The sequence below is a fragment of the Odontesthes bonariensis genome, chromosome 5, assembly GCF_027942865.1.
Source record: "Odontesthes bonariensis isolate fOdoBon6 chromosome 5, fOdoBon6.hap1, whole genome shotgun sequence".
In the NCBI taxonomy this organism is placed as follows: Eukaryota; Metazoa; Chordata; class Actinopteri; order Atheriniformes; family Atherinopsidae; genus Odontesthes; species Odontesthes bonariensis.
This window is the reverse complement of record NC_134510.1, coordinates 14,345,776-14,368,286: the sequence shown is the minus strand read 5'-3', so window position 1 is coordinate 14,368,286 and position 22,511 is coordinate 14,345,776. Positions and strand designations below refer to the sequence as shown.

The window sequence follows — 22,511 nt, the reverse complement described above, 5'->3', positions numbered from 1 at the left end:
GTCGCGCTTACTACGTCACAGTCAGTTGCGCTGATTGGTCAGAGCGTTGGCCTATAGGCACAGACGCGGTTTGAAAGACAACGGGTTGTGCTCATCAACAATGTTCCGTTGTATCCATTGATCGGTGCCAGACTAAATTAGACATCCAATCCATTTAGGCTGGTTTATCAGGCTATCGTGTTAAAACAGTCGGGTTAAAACAGTCGGGTTAAAAAAAGTCGGGTAAAAAAGTCGGGTTAAAACAGTCGGGTTAAAACAGTCGGGTTAAAAAAGTCGGGTTAAAACAGTCGGGATAAAACAGTCGGGATAAAACAGTCGGGTGAAAAAAGTCGGGATAAAACAGTCAGGTGAAAAAAGTCGGGTTAAAACAGTTGGGTTAAAAAAGTCGGGATAAAACAGTCGGGTGAAAACAGTCGGGATAAAACAGTCAGGATAAAACAGTCGGGATAAAACAGTCGGGATAAAACAGTCAGGTGAAAAAAGTCGGGTTAAAACAGTCGGGTTAAAAAAGTCGGGATAAAACAGTCGGGTGAAAAAAGTCGGGATAAAACAGTCAGGTGAAAAAAGTCGGGATAAAACAGTCAGGTGAAAAAAGTCGGGTTAAAAAAGTCGGGATAAAACAGTCAGGTGAAAAAAGTCGGGTTAAAAAAGTCGGGATAAAACAGTCGGGATAAAACAGTCGGGTTGAAAAAGTCGGGATAAAACAGTCAGGTGAAAAAAGTCGGGTTAAAAAAGTCGGGTTAAAAAAGTCGGGATAAAACAGTCGGGATAAAACAGTCGGGATAAAACAGTCAGGATAAAACAATCGGGTTAAAAAAGTCGGGATAAAACAGTCAGGTGAAAAAAGTCGGGTTAAAACAATCGGGTTAAAAAAGTCGGGATAAAACAGTCGGGATAAAACAGTCAGGATAAAACAGTCGGGATAAAACAGTCGGGATAAAACAGTCGGGATAAAACAGTCAGGTGAAAAAAGTCGGGTTAAAACAGTCGGGTTAAAGAAGTCGGGATAAAACAGTCGGGATAAAACAGTCGGGTTAAAACAGTCGGGTTAAAAAAGTCGGGATAAAACAGTCGGGATAAAACAGTCGGGATAAAACAGTCAGGTGAAAACAGTCGTGTTAAAACAGTCGGGTTAAAAAAGTCGGGATAAAACAGTCGGGATAAAAACAGTCGGGTTAAAAAAGTCGGGTTAAAAAAGTCGGGTTAAAACAGTCGGGATAAAACAATCGGGATAAAACAGTCGGGATAAAACAGTCAGGTGAAAACAGTCGTGTTAAAAAAGTCGGGATAAAACAGTCGGGTTAAAACAGTCGGGTTAAAACAGTCGGGATAAAACAATCGGGATAAAACAGTCGGGTTAAAAAAAGTAGGGTGAAAAAAGTCGGGTTAAAACAGTCGAGTTAAAAAAGTCGGGTTAAAACAGTCGGGTTAAAACAGTCGGGTTAAAACAGTCGGGATAAAACAATCGGGATAAAACAGTCGGGTTAAAAAAAGTAGGGTGAAAAAAGTCGGGTTAAAACAGTCGGGTTAAAACAGTCGGGTTAAAACAGTCGGGATAAAACAATCGGGATAAAACAGTCGGGTTAAAAAAAGTAGGGTGAAAAAAGTCGGGTTAAAACAGTCGAGTTAAAAAAGTCGGGTTAAAAAAGTCGGGATAAAACAGTCGGGTTAAAAAAGTCGGGATAAAACAGTCAGGTGAAAAAAGTCGGGTTAAAACAGTCGGGTTAAAACAGTCGGGTTAAAAAAGTCGGGATAAAACAGTCGGGATAAAACAGTCGGGATAAAACAGTCAGGTGAAAACAGTCGGGTTAAAACAGTCGGGTTAAAACAGTCGGGTTAAAAAAGTCGGGTTAAAAAAGTCGGGATAAAACAGTCGGTTTAAAACAGTCGGGTTAAAAAAGTCGGGATAAAACAGTCGGGTTAAAACAGTCGGGTTAAAAAAGTCGGGATAAAACAGTCGGGATAAAACAGTCGGGTTAAAACAGTCGGGTTAAAGAAGTCGGGATAAAACAGTCGGGATAAAACAGTCGGGTTAAAACAGTCGGGTTAAAAAAGTCGGGATAAAACAGTCGGGATAAAACAGTCGGGATAAAACAGTCGTGTTAAAACAGTCGTGTTAAAACAGTCGGGTTAAAAAAGTCGGGATAAAACAGTCGGGATAAAAACAGTCGGGTTAAAAAAGTCGGGTTAAAAAAGTCGGGTTAAAACAGTCGGAATAAAACAATCGGGATAAAACAGTCGGGATAAAACAGTCAGGTGAAAACAGTCGTGTTAAAAAAGTCGGGTTAAAACAGTCGGGATAAAACAATCGGGATAAAACAGTCGGGTTAAAAAAAGTAGGGTGAAAAAAGTCGGGTTAAAACAGTCGAGTTAAAAAAGTCGGGTTAAAAAAGTCGGGATAAAACAGTCGGGTTAAAAAAGTCGGGATAAAACAGTCAGGTGAAAAAAGTCGGGTTAAAACAGTCGGGTTAAAACAGTCGGGTTAAAACAGTCGGGATAAAACAATCGGGATAAAACAGTCGGGTTAAAAAAAGTAGGGTGAAAAAAGTCGGGTTAAAACAGTCGAGTTAAAAAAGTCGGGTTAAAAAAGTCGGGATAAAACAGTCGGGTTAAAAAAGTCGGGATAAAACAGTCAGGTGAAAAAAGTCGGGTTAAAACAGTCGGGTTAAAAAAGTCGGGATAAAACAGTCGGGTTAAAACAGTCGGGTTAAAAAAGTCGGGATAAAACAGTCGGGATAAAACAGTCGGGATAAAACAGTCAGGTGAAAACAGTCGTCTTAAAACAGTCGGGTTAAAACAGTCGGGTTAAAAAAAGTCGGGTTGAAAAAGTCGGGATAAAACAGTCAGGTGAAAAAAGTCGGGTTAAAAAAGTCGGGTTAAAAAAGTCGGGATAAAACAGTCGGGATAAAACAGTCGGGATAAAACAGTCAGGATAAAACAATCGGGTTAAAAAAGTCGGGATAAAACAGTCAGGTGAAAAAAGTCGGGTTAAAACAATCGGGTTAAAAAAGTCGGGATAAAACAGTCGGGATAAAACAGTCAGGATAAAACAGTCGGGATAAAACAGTCGGGATAAAACAGTCGGGATAAAACAGTCAGGTGAAAAAAGTCGGGTTAAAACAGTCGGGTTAAAGAAGTCGGGATAAAACAGTCGGGATAAAACAGTCGGGTTAAAACAGTCGGGTTAAAAAAGTCGGGATAAAACAGTCGGGATAAAACAGTCGGGATAAAACAGTCAGGTGAAAACAGTCGTGTTAAAACAGTCGGGTTAAAAAAGTCGGGATAAAACAGTCGGGATAAAAACAGTCGGGTTAAAAAAGTCGGGTTAAAAAAGTCGGGTTAAAACAGTCGGGATAAAACAATCGGGATAAAACAGTCGGGATAAAACAGTCAGGTGAAAACAGTCGTGTTAAAAAAGTCGGGATAAAACAGTCGGGTTAAAACAGTCGGGTTAAAACAGTCGGGTTAAAACAGTCGGGATAAAACAGTCGGGATAAAACAGTCGGGTTAAAAAAAGTAGGGTGAAAAAAGTCGGGTTAAAACAGTCGAGTTAAAAAAGTCGGGTTAAAACAGTCGGGTTAAAACAGTCGGGTTAAAACAGTCGGGATAAAACAATCGGGATAAAACAGTCGGGTTAAAAAAAGTAGGGTGAAAAAAGTCGGGTTAAAACAGTCGGGTTAAAACAGTCGGGTTAAAACAGTCGGGATAAAACAATCGGGATAAAACAGTCGGGTTAAAAAAAGTAGGGTGAAAAAAGTCGGGTTAAAACAGTCGAGTTAAAAAAGTCGGGTTAAAAAAGTCGGGATAAAACAGTCGGGTTAAAAAAGTCGGGATAAAACAGTCAGGTGAAAAAAGTCGGGTTAAAACAGTCGGGTTAAAACAGTCGGGTTAAAAAAGTCGGGATAAAACAGTCGGGATAAAACAGTCGGGATAAAACAGTCAGGTGAAAACAGTCGGGTTAAAACAGTCGGGTTAAAACAGTCGGGTTAAAAAAGTCGGGTTAAAAAAGTCGGGATAAAACAGTCGGTTTAAAACAGTCGGGTTAAAAAAGTCGGGATAAAACAGTCGGGTTAAAACAGTCGGGTTAAAAAAGTCGGGATAAAACAGTCGGGATAAAACAGTCGGGTTAAAACAGTCGGGTTAAAGAAGTCGGGATAAAACAGTCGGGTTAAAACAGTCGGGTTAAAAAAGTCGGGATAAAACAGTCGGGATAAAACAGTCGGGATAAAACAGTCGTGTTAAAACAGTCGTGTTAAAACAGTCGGGTTAAAAAAGTCGGGATAAAACAGTCGGGATAAAAACAGTCGGGTTAAAAAAGTCGGGTTAAAACAGTCGGAATAAAACAATCGGGATAAAACAGTCGGGATAAAACAGTCAGGTGAAAACAGTCGTGTTAAAAAAGTCGGGTTAAAACAGTCGGGATAAAACAATCGGGATAAAACAGTCGGGTTAAAAAAAGTAGGGTGAAAAAAGTCGGGTTAAAACAGTCGAGTTAAAAAAGTCGGGTTAAAAAAGTCGGGATAAAACAGTCGGGTTAAAAAAGTCGGGATAAAACAGTCAGGTGAAAAAAGTCGGGATAAAACAATCGGGATAAAACAGTCGGGTTAAAAAAAGTAGGGTGAAAAAAGTCGGGATAAAACAGTCGGGTTAAAAAAGTCGGGATAAAACAGTCAGGTGAAAAAAGTCGGGTTAAAACAGTCGGGTTAAAAAAGTCGGGATAAAACAGTCGGGTTAAAACAGTCGGGTTAAAAAAGTCGGGATAAAACAGTCGGGATAAAACAGTCGGGATAAAACAGTCAGGTGAAAACAGTCGTCTTAAAACAGTCGGGTTAAAACAGTCGGGTTAAAAAAAGTCGGGTTAAAACAGTCGAGTTAAAACAGTCGGGATAAAACAATCGGGATAAAACAATCGGGATAAAACAGTTGGGTTAAAAAAAATAGGGTGAAAAAAGTCGGGTTAAAACAGTCGGGATAAAAAAAGTCGGGATAAAAAAGTCGGGTTAAAACAGTCGGGTTAAAAAAGTCGGGTGAAAAAAGTCGGGATAAAACAGTCAGATGAAAAAAGTCGGGTTAAAACAGTCGGGTTAAAAAAGTCGGGTGAAAAAAGTCGGGATAAAACAGTCAGATGAAAAAAGTCGGGTTAAAACAGTCGGGTTAAAAAAGTCGGGATAAAAAAGTCGGGATAAAACAGTCGGGTTAAAACAGTCGGGTTAAAAAAGTCGTGATAAAACAGTCGGGATAAAACAGTCGGGTTAAAACAGTCGGGTTAAAAAAGTCGGGATAAAACAGTCGGGATAAAACAGTCGGGTTAAAACAGTCGGGTTAAAACAGTCGGGTTAAAACAGTCGGGTTAAAACAGTCGGGTTAAAAAAGTCGGGATAAAACAGTCGGGATAAAACAGTCAGGTGAAAACAGTCGTGTTAAAAAAGTCGGGATAAAACAGTCGGGTTAAAAACAGTCGGGATAAAACAGTCGGGTTAAAAACAGTCGGGATAAAACAATCGGGATAAAACAGTCGGGTTAAAAAAAGTAGGGTGAAAAAAGTCGGGTTAAAACAGTCGGGATAAAACAGTCGGGTTAAAAAAAGTAGGGTGAAAAAAGTCGGGTTAAAACAGTCGGGTTAAAAAAGTCGGGATAAAACAGTCAGGATAAAACAATCGGGTTAAAAAAGTCGGGATAAAACAGTCGGGTTAAAAAAGTTGGGATAAAACAGTCAGGTGAAAAAAGTCGGGTTAAAACAGTCGGGTTAAAAACGTCGGGATAAAACAGTCGGGTTAAAACAGTCGGGTTAAAAAAGTCGGGTTAAAAAAGTCGGGATAAAACAGTCGGGATAAAACAGTCAGGTGAAAACAGTCGTGTGAAAACAGTCGGGTTAAAAAAAGTCGGGTTAAAAAAGTCGGGATAAAACAGTCGGGTTAAAAAAAGTAGGGTGAAAAAAGTCGGGTTAAAACAGTCGGGTTAAAAAAGTCGGGATAAAACAGTCGGGATAAAACAGTCAGGATAAAACAATTGGGTTAAAAAAGTCGGGATAAAACAGTCGGGTTAAAAAAGTCGGGATAAAACAGTCAGGTGAAAAAAGTCGGGTTAAAACAGTCGGGTTAAAAAAAGTCGGGATAAAACAGTCGGGTTAAAACAGTCGGGTTAAAAAAGTCGGGATAAAACAGTCGGGATAAAACAGTCGGGATAAAACAGTTGGGATAAAACAGTCAGGTGAAAACAGTCGTGTTAAAACAGTCGGGTTAAAACAGTCGGGTTAAAAAAAGTCGGGTGAAAAAAGTCGGGTTAAAAAAGTCGGGTTAAAACAGTCGGGATAAAACAGTCCGGTTAAAACAGTCGGGTTAAAAAAGTCGGGTTAAAACAGTCGGGATAAAACAGTCAGGTGAAAAAAGTCGGGTTAAAACAGTCGGGTTAAAAAAGTCGGGATAAAACAGTCGGGTTAAAAAAGTCGGGATAAAACAGTCGGGATAAAATAGTCGGGATAAAACAGTCAGGTGAAAACAGTCGTGTTAATAGCCTGGAAAACCAGCGCCAACTGCTGGACGGCAAAATGTTTTGCCTGCGGTTGGGTCTGGCCTCGATCCACTTGTCATTTTGAAAATACTGCCCTGAATCTGGCAGATGGCAACTAAACCAATCACAACGCAGAGATGTGTTTTGAATCAACGCGGGCGGGCCAGAGGGTTCTGGTGCGGGGTTTTGAGGGAGTGACGACAGAGCAGTGCGACGTTGGGCAGCGGAAGCGAACATAGACAAGCGAAAGCACAACAAGAAAGATGGCGGCGGCAATGGAACAGTGCTCGTTTGATTCAGCCTTGGCACACAGCCATTATAACGAACAGCCTTGCCACTGTATTAAGCCCCATTGTACCGGCTTTTTGGCTGCAGTTCCACCAGAATTCCACTGGGAGCGTCGGTGGAGATCAGAATGAATGGGGCCCAATGGAGCTAGATGCTACAAATGGTCAGTTTCACCTAAGTCTCCTCAAGAGCGCTCAGATTTGAATGTAGTTTCTGAGAGCTCAACATGGGTTTCAAGTAAAAAATCTACTGAACGAGTACATATATCGCTTTGATTTCTCACTGGTTGGCTTCTTGTTGTCCACAACGCGCTAGCATTGTGCTAATGACAGCTGGTCGACCCGCTATGTATGACGTCATATACACTTCAAATCCTTTTTTTAAGCAAATGAGTGGCTCTAAAAATCTAAAACTCAGCCATGGGTATTTTCTAAACACCCTTTTTCGAAAACAACATTCGAATTACTAGAGAAAAAATTATATCTTGAGATAAGGGCACGAAAGGGCGTATAGCTCCATAGGACTCCATTCATTCTGGTCTCCAAAATTGGGCGCCCCACGTGGAAGAGGGTGGAACTGCAACCAAAATCGCCTCGTTGGAAACCGGAAATGCACCGTGAGTGGCGTATCTGTCCTATTATAGAATCTGTGCTTGGCATCAGTTTTGGAAGAGTCCCCTCCCACCAAAGCTTTCTGTCGCGCTTACTACGTCACAGTCAGTTGCGCTGATTGGTCAGAGCGTTGGCCTATAGGCACAGACGCGGTTTGAAAGACAACGGGTTGTGCTCATCAACAATGTTCCGTTGTATCCATTGATCGGTGCCAGACTAAATTAGACATCCAATCCATTTAGGCTGGTTTATCAGGCTATCGTGTTAAAACAGTCGGGTTAAAACAGTCGGGTTAAAAAAAGTCGGGTAAAAAAGTCGGGTTAAAACAGTCGGGTTAAAACAGTCGGGTTAAAAAAGTCGGGTTAAAACAGTCGGGATAAAACAGTCGGGATAAAACAGTCGGGTGAAAAAAGTCGGGATAAAACAGTCAGGTGAAAAAAGTCGGGTTAAAACAGTTGGGTTAAAAAAGTCGGGATAAAACAGTCGGGTGAAAACAGTCGGGATAAAACAGTCAGGATAAAACAGTCGGGATAAAACAGTCGGGATAAAACAGTCGGGATAAAACAGTCGGGATAAAACAGTCAGGTGAAAAAAGTCGGGTTAAAACAGTCGGGTTAAAAAAGTCGGGATAAAACAGTCGGGTGAAAAAAGTCGGGATAAAACAGTCAGGTGAAAAAAGTCGGGATAAAACAGTCAGGTGAAAAAAGTCGGGTTAAAAAAGTCGGGATAAAACAGTCAGGTGAAAAAAGTCGGGTTAAAAAAGTCGGGATAAAACAGTCGGGATAAAACAGTCGGGTTGAAAAAGTCGGGATAAAACAGTCAGGTGAAAAAAGTCGGGTTAAAAAAGTCGGGTTAAAAAAGTCGGGATAAAACAGTCGGGATAAAACAGTCGGGATAAAACAGTCAGGATAAAACAATCGGGTTAAAAAAGTCGGGATAAAACAGTCAGGTGAAAAAAGTCGGGTTAAAACAATCGGGTTAAAAAAGTCGGGATAAAACAGTCGGGATAAAACAGTCAGGATAAAACAATCGGGTTAAAAAAGTCGGGATAAAACAGTCAGGTGAAAAAAGTCGGGTTAAAACAGTCGGGTTAAAAAAGTCGGGATAAAACAGTCGGGATAAAACAGTCGGGATAAAACAATCGGGTTAAAAAAGTCGGGATAAAACAGTCGGGATAAAACAGTCAGGATAAAACAATCGGGTTAAAAAAGTCGGGATAAAACAGTCAGGTGAAAAAAGTCGGGTTAAAACAATCGGGTTAAAAAAGTCGGGATAAAGCAGTCGGGATAAAACAGTCGGGATAAAGCAGTCAGGTTAAAAAAGTCGGGTTAAAACAGTCGTAGCTGCGTCTCCCTCCTACCAGACCCCATAAGTTTCCGCTTCATAATCTGATTATAATCGTTCTTGCACCGTCTTCCTGTGGCGGCCACACTGCACCATCACCCTTTTTTCTCTACTTCCCCTTTGATGTCAGATAACTCTTTCAATTTCAGCATCTGTTTCACCATCATTGGCATTTCTGAATCAAATTTGTTCACACATCTTTTATGTGGATATTTCTTGGTTTGGGTACTTTGTTATTTCGTGACTATGCATTCTTTCAGAATGAAAACTTCACAGTCTTTTATACGTCGCTACCAGTCGGTTTTTAAAGGGTTTTCAGGTGGCAAAGAACAGAACACCGTGTTTATTTATTTGCCTACATTTGCTATGGAAGGGTAGCACTACCGACTGCTGACACGATTTCCCCTCCCACCTTTCAGTTACCAGTCTGGCATCGAGCACCACTTTGTCACATTCTGCTGCGGCCCAGAGCCTAGTGATGTCACCGGGGGGGGTGGCCAGCGACGGCAGCGTCACTCTAACCCTCGCAGATGCTCAGGGTATGCTGGATGGTGTCACTCTAAACCTCAATACACAGGTAAGAAAGAAAAAAACGAAAATGACACAGTAACACAGTCATATCTGGTCATTTGAAACCGAAAAACTAGAATTGTTACACAGTTTAAATTAGTGATAAAAAATTATTTAGATCAGATTTAATGTCCGAATGTTTTAGTCGGCTTCATTTTCCCATTTGTTTTAGGGTCAGAGTTTCCCTGCAGTACTGAGTGAGTCGGCCATGCAGCCGGTCACCTCCGGCCAGCAGGTCGTACTGGTCAGCCACAATCCCCAGCCCACAAACGGAGCATCTGACAACGGATACAACGTGAGTGTGTTTGTCTTGCAAAACGAAAGTATTACATTCCTTGAAAAAATGCACACGGACGTCGCATAATGTACTTGGATAGATGAGCTGTCCCAACGAAATTAGAATCTGTCAGCTGACATTACCGCGAACAGGAACGGTGTCTGTCTCATGATTTAAATAGAAAAAAGTCAAATGTTTATTCAAACATCAAAGTAATCTTTTTGTGTGCCACCCAGAATTCTGCTGACGGCCACAAAGGCGGGAAAGACCCCCAGATGGAGACTGATAGCCGGAACCAGTGTTTCTACTGTAACCAGGTGTGTCAGAACGCCAATTCACTGCGACGCCACTGCCGGCAAGCGCACGGCAAGGACCGCTGTCACGTCTGCAGCGTCTGCAGAAAGGCCTTCAAGCGAGCTACGCACCTCAAGGTGAGAAGCGAGCACAGTAGACTAGACAAGCTACGGAGTGAGTTTATTTAAAGCTCATGTGCATGCAAATGATGAGTCTCTCTGCAGGTTTTACGAAGCTATTAATCAAATCTCATGATGCAGAACTTGTGTCAACTGAAGAATTGTAGAGTCGGTGAGAAAAGGGATGTCCTCAACAAAGACTGGTCTCACTTTTCATTGCAAATACATGCTTGTCAAGATAGTCTCTCGAACCGTCTCTCTTGACGATGAAAACACTGAAGCCAAGAGGTCTTTTTCTGCCACATTGTGTAGAAGACCATGAGTGCTTCTCTTTTCCAGCAGCCTTCTTCATCTAGTGGAAACACTCCATTATTTAAGAGCCTGGGAGGAGGAGGATGTGGTTTAAAACTCGAGCTCTTTCCCTGCTATATGTCAAGTTTTTACACCAAGGCCACTGTGCCACAGCTTTTGTAAATGTGCCTCAACCTGCTGAGCAACGCTCGTTTCTCATTAAGAGTAACGACACCGGGATTAGTTGGGTGTCACAACCGAGCTCCTTTCTTTCAAGGTCCCTTAGCTGCTCATTAGTCTCCATCCAAAACATGGATACGGGCTTTAACTTTCTGATGAAAAGAAAGAGATTAGGAGGGGTTATTTATTGATTTTGCTCAACTGTGGATTGTAATTTGGCCATTTGAACCCTTAGCATAAGAGATGAGGGCACGACAGTAAAGCAGAGAGGTTAGCAGAATGCAAACGGAGGAGCTCCACCTCCTGGCATGTGCTGTTCTAGATAACCATGTTGAAGTAAGCCGAAGGCGGCGGTTTAACAATGTTGCAAGTTAGTTATTTGTTAAGTGTAATAAACGATGAATAAAAAGACTGAGGGTTCTTCTTTGAGAGTGCAAAAATCTCACAGGTTTCACACACGTCCTGGATAACTGAATAAAAGGGATAATGACAGCATTATGACCCATGAAAGCTGTCGTGATTAAGTTGGAGAGTCAAAAACCTTGGAACATATTAAGGCCTGTAAATCTTATTAGTCGGGGTTTCTTTTCACAAAAACTAAGCCAAAGCAGTGTGTGAAAAACCAAGTGCGCTTTCATTGCTCCCTAAAAAAAAAAAAAAAATGAAGCTCAGACCTTGGGATTGTGTGTAGTTAAATGTTAACTGAAGTGGAGCTGTTTGGCCATAATTCCCCGCAGCGTGTCAGAGGCTGAGAAAATGCTTTTAAATTAGGCCTCAGCTTTGAATGGATTAGGCTCTCTCTCTCCACAAGCACTCAAACAGCCTTATGACTCTTCTCATCTCCACACGCAGCAGCAGTGTCGTCGCCCGTTTCGCCTCTTAATGCTCTTGTCTCTTTGTTTTTGCACTTTTGCACTCACTTTTCTGAGGGCCCTTCTGCTTTGTGATGGCAAATCTTTGGCGCGACTGCTGCTCCGCGAAGCCAATTCAACATTTTCAGTCGTATTCTGTGTACCTCCGATTCTAACTCCCTCCGATCACGAACGCCATCATTTTGTCCTGAGATCCATTAACTATGATCAACCAATATTCTCACCTGCTGTAACACTTGCCTTCCAATGTAACAAGCAGAATTCACGTTTGAGGTCACCCTCAGTAAAGAAAAGTTGGAGTTCGGTGAAGAAACGGTCAAAATGAGATTTTTCTTTACGCAGGAGCATGAGCGAGTGCATCAGCCGGGCCCATCACCCAGCTCCCAGAAACCTAAAGTCTTCAACTGCTCCTCTTGTGTGAAGGCGTTTGCCAAGCGCAGCCAGCTGGAGAGACACAACCGAACACACACGGGTAAGAGGATTTTCACCGCGTGTATCTCTTTTATGTCACTTTCCTTTTTAGAGTTAAACAATATGAACTAATTTCATGTTGGACTGAAGCAATCCTTTGGGAAACTTTAATGTAAATAGTTATTCCACACACTGACATGTATATTTGATCATAGAAAAACCAAAGTCGGTATTGTGCAGATCAAGGCTTTTACTTCTGCATAGCCGTTTAGGTTCTGTTAGCATGGGCAGCAGTACAGAAAAAAAATCCAAAGAATGGTTCCTGACATTTGGAATTGTTGTGGCAATCGGCCACATCGAAAGCTGAACTATTCTCAACGCTCCAGCGCACGTCACGCTGGCAAAGCGAAGCAGCAAGCAGCAGAATTCGATTGGGCAACACAAGACGTATCCCCTTTGAAAGTGAAAAAGAAGCAAGGGCGTTTACGTCTCACACACATACACGTGAATCCTGCCCGTGGCCCTTGTCGGACAATAGGACCACTCCGCTCTAAATCCCATTATTTCCGCTTTCTTTCGCCATACAGCAACGATGCAATTTGTAACTGCATCAGTCACCGTGTGACAAATACCTGCAGCTGGTAGAAGCCATCGATTTAGACGGGAACAGATGGTGAAATGGAAGAAAAGCTGATGTTGTATGTCTGAATTACATAAATGATCCAATTTTGTATTTGTATCAAAACATCAGCAGGAGGAGGAAGCATCATAGATACTTTATGATATGTAAGCAAGTCTTAAATAACTCTGTTTACATATTTGTCTCTGTCTTATTCAAGTTCCCCAAACAGGACATTGAAGCAAGTGGAAGGGACCACAATTCCAAGCTAACTGCCAGGCCACCGCTGTGCTGTGAGATGGCAGGATAGCTAGCTTGGTGCCTTTGGGTTAACAACAGCAACTAGTGCTTAGATTTAGAGATCAGAGAATTTGTTTCCAAGACTTTTTGGGACAGCCCAATAATAAAGAATACAGTAGTCCAGTCTGGAAGAAACAAACGCATGGAGCAGTTTTTCTGCATCACTCTGTAATATTGCCAAAAATTAGGAACATCTTCATGTTCCTAATTTGATTATTGATTATACCATCTTAATATATATTAGGGCTGGGCAACGATTACATTTTTTAATCTAATTAATCACATGATTTCCCCGATTAATCACGATTAATCGCATTTGTACACAAAATCCAAAAATTAATTCAAAAGTAGTGTATAGCTTTTAGCATTTCGTTTTATTTTAAATGTACTGCCATATGAATGAAAGTGCCATAACATTTGCTGTGCAAACACACTTTTAAGATCAGCATCTTTATGTAGTTTTTATGTAGAAGCCTCGCTCCACTGTCTGTTTCCTTGAATGACTTGCTGGTATCAATTGTGTGTTTTGCCTTTAAGTGATATTTTAGACTGGAACTACTACGGTGAGAAGACAATTCAACTTGGCAGTGTTTACAGATGACTTTGGTTCTGTCGACTCCGCCGTCTGGAAGAACTTTAAAATGAAAATGGCCGAGTAAAAGTTCTGTACCCTTCTCCATGTTTGGTGGATCCGCCGATTACTTTCTTTTCCGGTTCCGCAGCAGACAGCAGCAGACTTTTACAAAATAAAAGCCTGTGAGCAACAGACTTTTACAATAATAAAATAAAATAAATAATAAAACCTGCGTTAATGCGCGATAAAATATTTATCGGCGTTAAATAATTAACGAGTTAACACAATAATAACGAGTCAACTCGCCCAGCCCCAATATATATATAGATATATATATATATCTATATATATATATATATATCTATATATATATATATATATCTATATATATATCTATATATATATATATATATATATACACGAGCACTGCTCCGCTCTCAGGTTGCACCAAACATTTATAGCAACGACGATCGATTGTCACGTCTCCCCTGATATATTTTGCCACAGAAGGGTCTCAGTCTCAGAGTATATTTTCAGTATTAACAATATTACAGCCACCTGTACATGTGGCATATATGCAACACTGTCGAAGGGCCTTGGACATTTGTAGGAGAAAGTTCACAGAGTGATGGATTGTAAATGAAACTGAAAGACCGGAGGGAAAAGTACGCAATGACAAATCTGTGAGTAGGGGCGGAAGAGAACATGCACCCTGTGATCGAGACAGAGTCGCTGAGTAGGGGACAGGGGGAGAAGAACTTGACTGATCATTGAATTTGTCTGATGGATTATTTATCTTTAAGGTTACCTTGACAAATTGTGACTTTTGCTGTAAAACTGTAAATCAATCTGCGTTCATTTACAGTTTATATACTCTTTATGTATGAAAGATATCGATGAGCTGAAGGATGAAGCAGGGTCAGGACATTGTTCTTCTCATTTCCCCTCCCGTTCGACATTTAGAAAATTGCCAGTTGCATTTCCATACCACATGGCACGCACCGACGCCTCAGACTGTGACCGATTAGTCGCATCTCGCGGCTGATTTCCTGAGGCAGTGCAACTAAATTGCAGAACCAGGAGCACCAGTGTGACTTGAAAATTCTTCTGTCATTTCAAAATGTCACCCTATATCCCATAAAACACCAGGAGGGACTGAGTCTGTGCGCGTGCATGCCGTGCGAGGCTGCCGTGGTTATAACAATACCGAGGGAGAATAACACTGTGCAAACTGTCATCTACCTGCGTCCGCTCACCAGGTAACCTCCTGTCCTCTCATGTCGCGTGGCCCTTACGGCGTTATAATTCAGCCACACTCCTGAGCAATCAGCGGGGCTCTCTGAGCGCAGACAAATTGGTTTTGCAAGAATGTCGGTTATATTTTGTACGTATAAAATGGATTAACAATAAAGTTCTACTCCACGTTCATGAGAAAGAAAAAGTATTGAATGCATTAGGGATCTATAAGGACTGATATCATTGACATTAAGGGACAGCATTTGTTCAAATACTTCCCAGTGTGAACCTTTGGGAACTGGGACCGGTTTCGTCCTAGCTCCTTACGCACTTATTTGTTTCCTAAATTGTCTTCCCATTTGTCTAGGTACCTAACTTACCGCACTTACTCTAGCACTAGTTATGCTCTTAGCTGTTTGGTTTTGGAAGGAAATGCACTTATGATTTCTTGTGACCTGAAGTTCTTTTGCCTACCGATGTGGAACACACTTATTGTAAGTTGCTTTGGATAAAAGCGTCTGCAAAATGACCGTAATGTAAAGATGTTGAGGTCAACGAAAAGAATGCTGAAGACTATTTGATGTGACTTTCTTCGGAAAGCTTGGGTGCATCAGTGTTTGGAGCGACATCTTTGTATTTGCGAGTCTGTGGTGGAGGAGCCAATAGAGCTGATTATCGAAGAACGCACACTGCAAGCAATGGAGTGTGTTCAGCCAGAGGCTGCTTCAGCTCCACTGCAACACAAATGAGATACAGGGGATCATTCCTGCGAGGGCCAACGACCCCAGAGTGCCTCAGAGTGATTCTGATGAATATTTCTGAGTTAATCACTCATGAAAAAGAAAAAAAAAATGCATGCTGCATGCTTCAAGATTATGAGTATTATTATTTTTTTAATTCAATTTAATATAATTTCCTTATTTACTATAAAATGGAGAATTTTTGCCTAATTTACAATACTGACGCTTTCTCGATCTAAAAAGAACTCTGTGTCATATTTGACAGCAATTAACCTCCCATTGCTGACTCGCTAAGTCATACATTCATACAGACACAGCTAACAAGCAGAACGATACCTTGAATTCCTCATTTCTTTGTGCAGTCTGAAGCATTCGGCCCTGATTATCAGCCTTCCACACAAATGAAGAAACCGTTCTGTTACAGTAAACTTTAGTTTAGAACTTTCACAAGACCAAGTGAATAAGAGTCCTTTTGCAAGGTTATTTCATGCGATATCTAAGTGCAAAGAGACTCGGATCATACGTCCTTGGATTAGAAGTGAAAGGATGCTCTTGTCTGGAATGAAATGTTATAACAATAAGCATTACTGACAGCTGAATGGTACACTGTTCCGTCTGCTTTGCTTGTTTCAACAGGACAAAATAAGAAAAAGTGAATACTCTTTTATATAAGCTGAAGGCTATGAATCTAAGCGCCCAGCAGTTTCCGTATAAATAGCACAGATGCAGTACAAAAGAGATTTCTAACACTGCATATAATGTTGAAGAGGAGGAATTTTATAACTTTTTATTTTGTTTGTTTGTTTGTTTTTAGAAAAATCTGGTGAAACATTTTTAAACGATTGCTTAAAAAGAACATCCCAGAGCGAGTTGTTTAGAAGTAAAGATTGGGAGGTGTTCAGCACTGAGAGATTGTGTGGGCAAATAGTTCAACAGTCAAAGAATTCCATCTCTTGAGGTAAAATTAACAAGCATCGCAAAGCACCGCATGGGCTCAGGGGCACTGAAGACCATCGCCGGTGAACCAGTTTGTCACAAAGACAGAAACCTTTCCAAATAAGATCCAGAAACCTCATTTACAATTAGGAAAATGAGGTAAATGTCATGTGACCCCATCAATCAAAAGTTTTTATCCTGTTTGGAAATCATAAGTCAACTCGGCCGTTTTAGTTTTTTTTTTTTTTTTCCCCTTTTTCTGAAATAAGCACAAAGCCTGAACTGCACGACCTCACCGCTGCTTATTCGTGTGAATTAAGACGTTCACACCAAGATCTTTGGAAAACAGCCGAGGTGTGTTCATTTATCTATGAGTTAATACATTTATTTTCATGAACTCCGTCACTGATTTATGATTTATGATAAACGCATCCAATGTGTTCAACCCGGTCTGTCTGCGTTTCTGAGCACACAGAGTGGGATTTGGTCAATGGGAGCAAGCACTGCAGAATGCTGTGTGTACTCAGCACTGTTTTGGTGCTAGAGAGATATCCTATAGATGGAGCAGCATGAAGGTCCGTGTCTACTGGCTGCTGTTTTTGTGCCCATGAGCTCATTTTCAGAGTGCTACTCTCAAGTGCTTATTGTTGCTAGGTTACGAAAACTCCAGGCACGTAAAGGACGAGTTTCCTTCCTCTGGTTGTTGACGGCGTTTATATCATAAGTGCAGCCGCCTTCTTGATATGTTTTTTTTTCAGCGGTGGTTTCTGTTTTACTGCAGGCGAGCGGCCCTTTAAGTGCAGCGAGTGCGACAAGGCCTTCAACCAGAAGAGCGCTCTGCAGGTCCATATGGTCAAACACACTGGAAAGAAGCCCTTCAAGTGTGAGGTGTGCAGCATCCGCTTCACCCAGAAGAGCAACATGAAACACCACATGAAGAGATCCCACGGCTACGGTGAGCGCACGTCCCGGCATGCTCCCGCTGTTTGTGCTGCAGGGCGAGGAGCAGCTGGGGTTGTCCCGTCTGCGTATCCGTCCTTTTTTCTTCTTTGTGACGTCTCTTTGTTGGTCGATGTTTCGTTTCCTAAATATAAGACGCTTCATATGTTCAGCATTTAACATTTAAAAAAAAAAAAAAAAAAAAAGTGGCATCTGAGCACTTTAGACAGCTGAGAGGCAACAGTCCACAATCATCATTTGAAAGTTTCTCTTTTGGATTTACACGTGTGGAGGATGTCAGCGCTGATGCTCCACACTGATCTGTGTGCCTCCATGTTGGAAGCTCAGTGACATCAGAGAGTTGGACGTCAGTCAACTTGTGAAAGTTGATTTATTAGCCTGCTCCTGACAGCGTCACGGTTTAGCTTAAAGCTGTGGCTCTCCTTCGGTTAACCCAAAGCAAAGAGCAGTGCTGTGGTACCTGTTCTGCTTGGTAAACTTTTTCAATAGGGTCCAAATTCTACAAGGATTAGAGCAAACAGCATTCAGTAAATGAGGGACCTGCCAAGGAAAAAGAAAATGTCTCCGGGTTAGCTGTGTCACAAAGTTCTGAAGAGTAAAGTCGTCCACTTTTAGCTCCGGCCTTATATTGACACGACACCCGTTGCACAGAAGCACATCATCGGTGTCCTCCTTGACATTGGATTTTTAGATGAGACGCAGCATGTGCAGACTGCAGTGAAAAGCTCCCAGAAGTGACAGAATTATCAAAGCGGGACAGAAACAGCAACCTCCAGTTTGTTTTTTATTACCCAAACTTGGCTTCTTGCTGATGGTGCCACGCAATGACTTCCATCAGCGCGTTTTAACAAGAAAAAGCACCGAGCAGCAGGAGCCTTGTGTGGGACGCTGTGACTGCAGCTTCAGGCAGTGTAATGTCTCAATAAATGTTTTTTTTTTGTTGCGTTGTAGAGCGAGGTGTTTTCAACTGTTTTCTGGGTTGCCATTAGATTTTTGACAGATATGCCTGACGTCTGGGGCATAAGGCTTACTGACTTTGAAACCACAATTCTCCCTTAAAACAAGCCAAAAATAACAGAGACAAACGGGGCGATACGCTGGTTTTGGCTTTCGGTGGAACATTATTTTAAATGATAAAGCACAGAAGAAGATAATGGGATGAACACAAGTACGAAGCCTTTAAAACCCCCTTTTAAGGCCATCGCTGCAGTCGACATTTAGCAGCTCTCAGAGGGGGGGCGGTTTGACTCCCCCAGAGTTCAACAGTCCCCCGTTTTCTTCTCCCCACTTTTTTTAAGATGCTTTTGTGGGCTATGTCACTGTCTCATCGGGGGAGTCGCAGCCTGCTGCTGCGACAGAGCTCTGTGACGCTGTGCAGATTCATTCCACGGTGCAATTTTAATCCTATTTGGATTTGTGTGAAACACAGCAGCCTCGCAGCAGCCTCCCAGCACACCCGAGTCGCCCACTTGTTTCACAGCGGGGCTCAGGGTTGAGTAAGGTTGCTTTCAAAAGTAACAAATTGGATTCCACATGATTACTGCCATTAAAAAGAAATGACTTGTGACGCAGCTGAGAAGATGATGTTGTTAAAGGACTGCATATCATTCTCTGTCCTTTTGAAACACTTTGTTAGAATGGAATGTAAGTATAGGTTGTAATGACCAAAGTAATGAATGGGTTTTCATTAAATATTAACTCCCCTCTGTAGGGAATTAACTCTTCCTATTAATTCATGGCCGACTTCACGCAACCGTAGTCGCCAAAGATTGAGTTTCAGTCAGATTAATCATTGATCCTTTATCTGTTTACTCCAAAGAGCCCTTTGCTTTTTTTTCTCTCCTCTTTTTCTTTTCACGCTGGAGCACTTTTAAACGCTCCAGCAACTTAATGAATATGTGTTTGTGGACTTTCATACATGGAGCAAAAATAAAGGGAGGAGATAATTAAATGACTCCCACTGCGGAATTGAATTCGGCGCGCGGCCTGCAGCATCGGCGCGTACGAAGCTCTCAGCTTCAACAGCGCACACGGGTTATTTTAGGATGAATGGTGGGGGTCGTGTTTACATCTGACAACGCGTGCGCTCCACATCAGCCGTTTGAGGCGTGTGTGAATAGCTGGTTTTAATGGGCACGGTATCTTAAGAAAGGAGAGGAAAAAGGGGAGAATGTGGGATATCAACGCAAATGTTGTTGGAGTGAGGAGAGGATGATTGCTTTTTGACGGATGGTCTCATTATTATGACAGCCTCTGGCAAATTGAATTCAGAATGAGAGCTGCTGGTGCTGCTCTGTGAATGGGTGTTAATGTCCCTTGGTTTGCAGAGCTCTTTTATTACCGGGAAAGTACTTCACTGAAGGACTCATGCAGATCGCCTCTCGTTTCCTCTCTTTCACCCTCCAGGTCAAATACAGGACGTGCCCTTGGGCCAAGAAGAGCCAGTGGCCCAGGTGGAGGTGACCCCCGAGCTTGACCTCGAAGTGGTTCCCGAGTCGAGCGGAGACTGGCAAAACGTCTTCCCGTGACCACAGCTCCGAAGAGTGAGAGAGCGCTGACGGGGGATCCCGAGCGATGACTACATTTTACAGCTGAGAATCAAAAGCTTTGTCGGAGCACATTGTCAGAAAAAGAGACTTCAGACTTTATCATTTGTTCCAGCACGTGTCGGGGACTTTAACTCGAGCAGGAGTCCTCTTCTGTTTATCCAAATTAGCAGTGAAGTCGGGGGAGTCTGGTTCTCTGGATCAGCTTAATGACTTCAATCTGTTTTGCTGCCCAGTGATAGTCATCAATATGATTACCTCCGGAGAGGTTTGGCCCAGTAAACCCAGGCATTCCAGACGAGTCCCAACTCGAGAGAGAAGCAGGTCGCTCTGCTGCTGACCCTGTTGGACGGAGAGGGAATTGCAGTTGGCTGAACTTAAAGAAGCCACCCGGAGAACCAGAGTTGGTAACTGGCTTCAGAAGCAACTGTGTAACAGTACATGAGATGGAGAATTATTGTTTTTTTTTTATTATTATTATTTGTTGTTTAGTTTTTTTACTGTACATATTTAATCTGGAGTTGAATTTTAATTTTCTGTTGATAATTGTTTAAGTAGGAATGTTGCGCCAAACACGTAGTGAAGCTCCGCACTGACCTGTGAGGACGCTGATGGTGGATTCAGCGCCGTTTAAGTTCTACACTAAAGATGTCAGCATTATGTTTCCTGTTGTCGTATCGTTTGGATTTACACCAACAACCTGTTCTTTACTGTAGTTCATTTTGTAAATATTGTGGTTAGATTGCGTATATTTTCTGAAGAACCACCAGGATACAGATTGTTTGGGTATATGTAATTTTAGCAGAATGTTGTATTTGTTGTAAAGCAAAGCCGAGATGATGAGCTGGGTTTTTTTTGTTGGTTTTTTTCCTTCCTTTGCCGTGGTATTTTCTATTTGTGATAAATTAAGGTTAAAGTAAATTTTTCTATTAATTAAATCTGCTGTCTGTGTGTGTTTGTTTTTTCGGGGTGGGGTTCCAATAATAAGCAAAAAAAAATTCCTATCTATCCGTCGAGGCAACGGAGAGTCGCGAAGACCGCAAGGGTTGTGATTGGTCGGCTAACAACATCATTTCCGGAATCACTTTTCCGGTTTAGCTCCTTCCTCTTAGAACAACAGTTTACTGTGTGGCCGGTCAACATTTGGTCAAAATTATTTGCATTTCAAAATCAATAAGCTCCAACTCCAGCAACACTCTTTCTCTCTCGGTCGCCATCGTTCACTGTGAGGAGCGGAACGGAGCCGAAGGTAAACGATCAATCAACGACTTTCACGATAGACCTCGCGAGATTGGGTCGTCTAATGTAGCGACGCCTACTGATCTGGAGTTGCTGACTGAATTGCCTCGCGCATCGGATTGACGGATAGCGACGGAGAAGCAAACCGAGGCCTTTACGGTAGAGATCCATTGTTCCGTCACGTCAACTTAACTCGCCGGATTGGATGCCTACCGTGTTGCTACTACAGTGGGCGTGTATACGAAGTTGTAGATAGAGCATACGGTAGAATGGCTCCGGGGGAAAGTAAATAACTTGTGATTTTAACCAACCGAAGTTTCTCCCTTGGAGGGAAATTAATGTGTATAAATCGTCAGCAATGGAACATTATTTTATATTGCACCATGGATGTGGATCTGCGAGCGAGGAGAGGTGCTATTGTGCTGCTGCAACACAGGAGATCACCTAATTTGGCCATGGGTATGATTTGGTTCTTTTGTTGAAATGAATGCCTATCACAAGTATTGAGAGAGATGCCAACCTGGAGCGGTGGGCAGCCATGAAGCGCCCGGAGAGCATGGGGGGTACGGGCACCTCAGCCCGTGACAAGGAGGTGGACTGACACCCCTCCAGCTATCAGTTCCACCAGTCTTTTTTTTTGAGTGGCGAGAGTGGGAATCGAACAGCCAACCTTCCGGTTATTGGACAACCAACTCTAACCACTGAGCCACGGTCCTTGATGGTCATTACTTTACTGCAAAAGTGGAGATGCTCACGCAATTGCCTGATGTTTTCGGTGTGTTTATTCGCCTACAATCGTTTTAGCACAGCCATTCTGGCCACTGCTGCTGTTCATTTTGCCAGCAATAGCAATGACATGAGGAATACCCGAAACGTTCAGGGGTGAATAAACAAAGGGAAAAAAAACTGAGTGATGCCCTTCATTTATTTCATTCATTATTTTACTATACATAATATAACATATCTAGCTCATCACCACGAAGACAACCAGGGGAATGACCTAGCCATTTACGTTAGCATACATTACTGGCCATGATGTTTGCAAGGTGTTCATGTAATTTTGTACAGTTCACACAGATGTCAACCCACCAGGGACACCCACAATCTCCGCCGCCTTCCTCCACGCCTCGTCTTTTATGTTTGTATCCCTGTATGATGGCAGGGATAGATCGAATAAAACGGGGAACCCGCTAACCGCCGTAATCAAACACTCCTCCTTCTTTATTATTTTTGATTTTTCTCCGCGATGCTTTCGTCACGACAAACCTATCATGACACGCCTACATGATCTACTGTCATTGGGTAACGCACTCCGTCTGCCGTGGCAAATTTGCATAAACTTCGAGCGAGCCCAACTTTTTGACGTGCCGCAGGTCCCCCGCTCGCCGTGCCGGAATCCCAGCATGCTTTGCAAGCACGGCGACAACGATCGGCCGGATTTCATTGAAAATGAACTGAATGCGTTGGATACGGCTTGCGTTGACTGAACAATGGACGACTAGCGTCTTACCTTTTTGATGCGTCTTATAAGTGGAAAGAATATAACTCGTGTTTGACAGGGAAAACTTGAAATGATGTTGACCTACATATAACC

At 42.2% G+C, this 22,511-nt stretch overlaps 1 protein-coding gene across 2 annotated transcripts in view; it reads left to right on the top strand.

Moving 5' to 3' along the window:
* znf236 (zinc finger protein 236) overlaps positions 1–20,616 on the top strand; it is a 73,996-nt gene extending 53,380 nt beyond the window's left edge. For both annotated transcript variants that reach the window (XM_075464959.1, XM_075464958.1), the window contains exons 27-32: positions 9,173–9,330; positions 9,496–9,618; positions 9,837–10,031; positions 11,699–11,828; positions 16,954–17,127; positions 19,539–20,616. In XM_075464959.1, coding sequence (XP_075321074.1) covers positions 9,173–9,330; positions 9,496–9,618; positions 9,837–10,031; positions 11,699–11,828; positions 16,954–17,127; positions 19,539–19,660 — 902 coding nt within the window. In that variant the 3' untranslated portion in view covers positions 19,661–20,616. The remainder of the gene's footprint in view (positions 1–9,172; positions 9,331–9,495; positions 9,619–9,836; positions 10,032–11,698; positions 11,829–16,953; positions 17,128–19,538) is intronic.
* Positions 20,617–22,511: the final 1,895 nt, after the last annotated feature.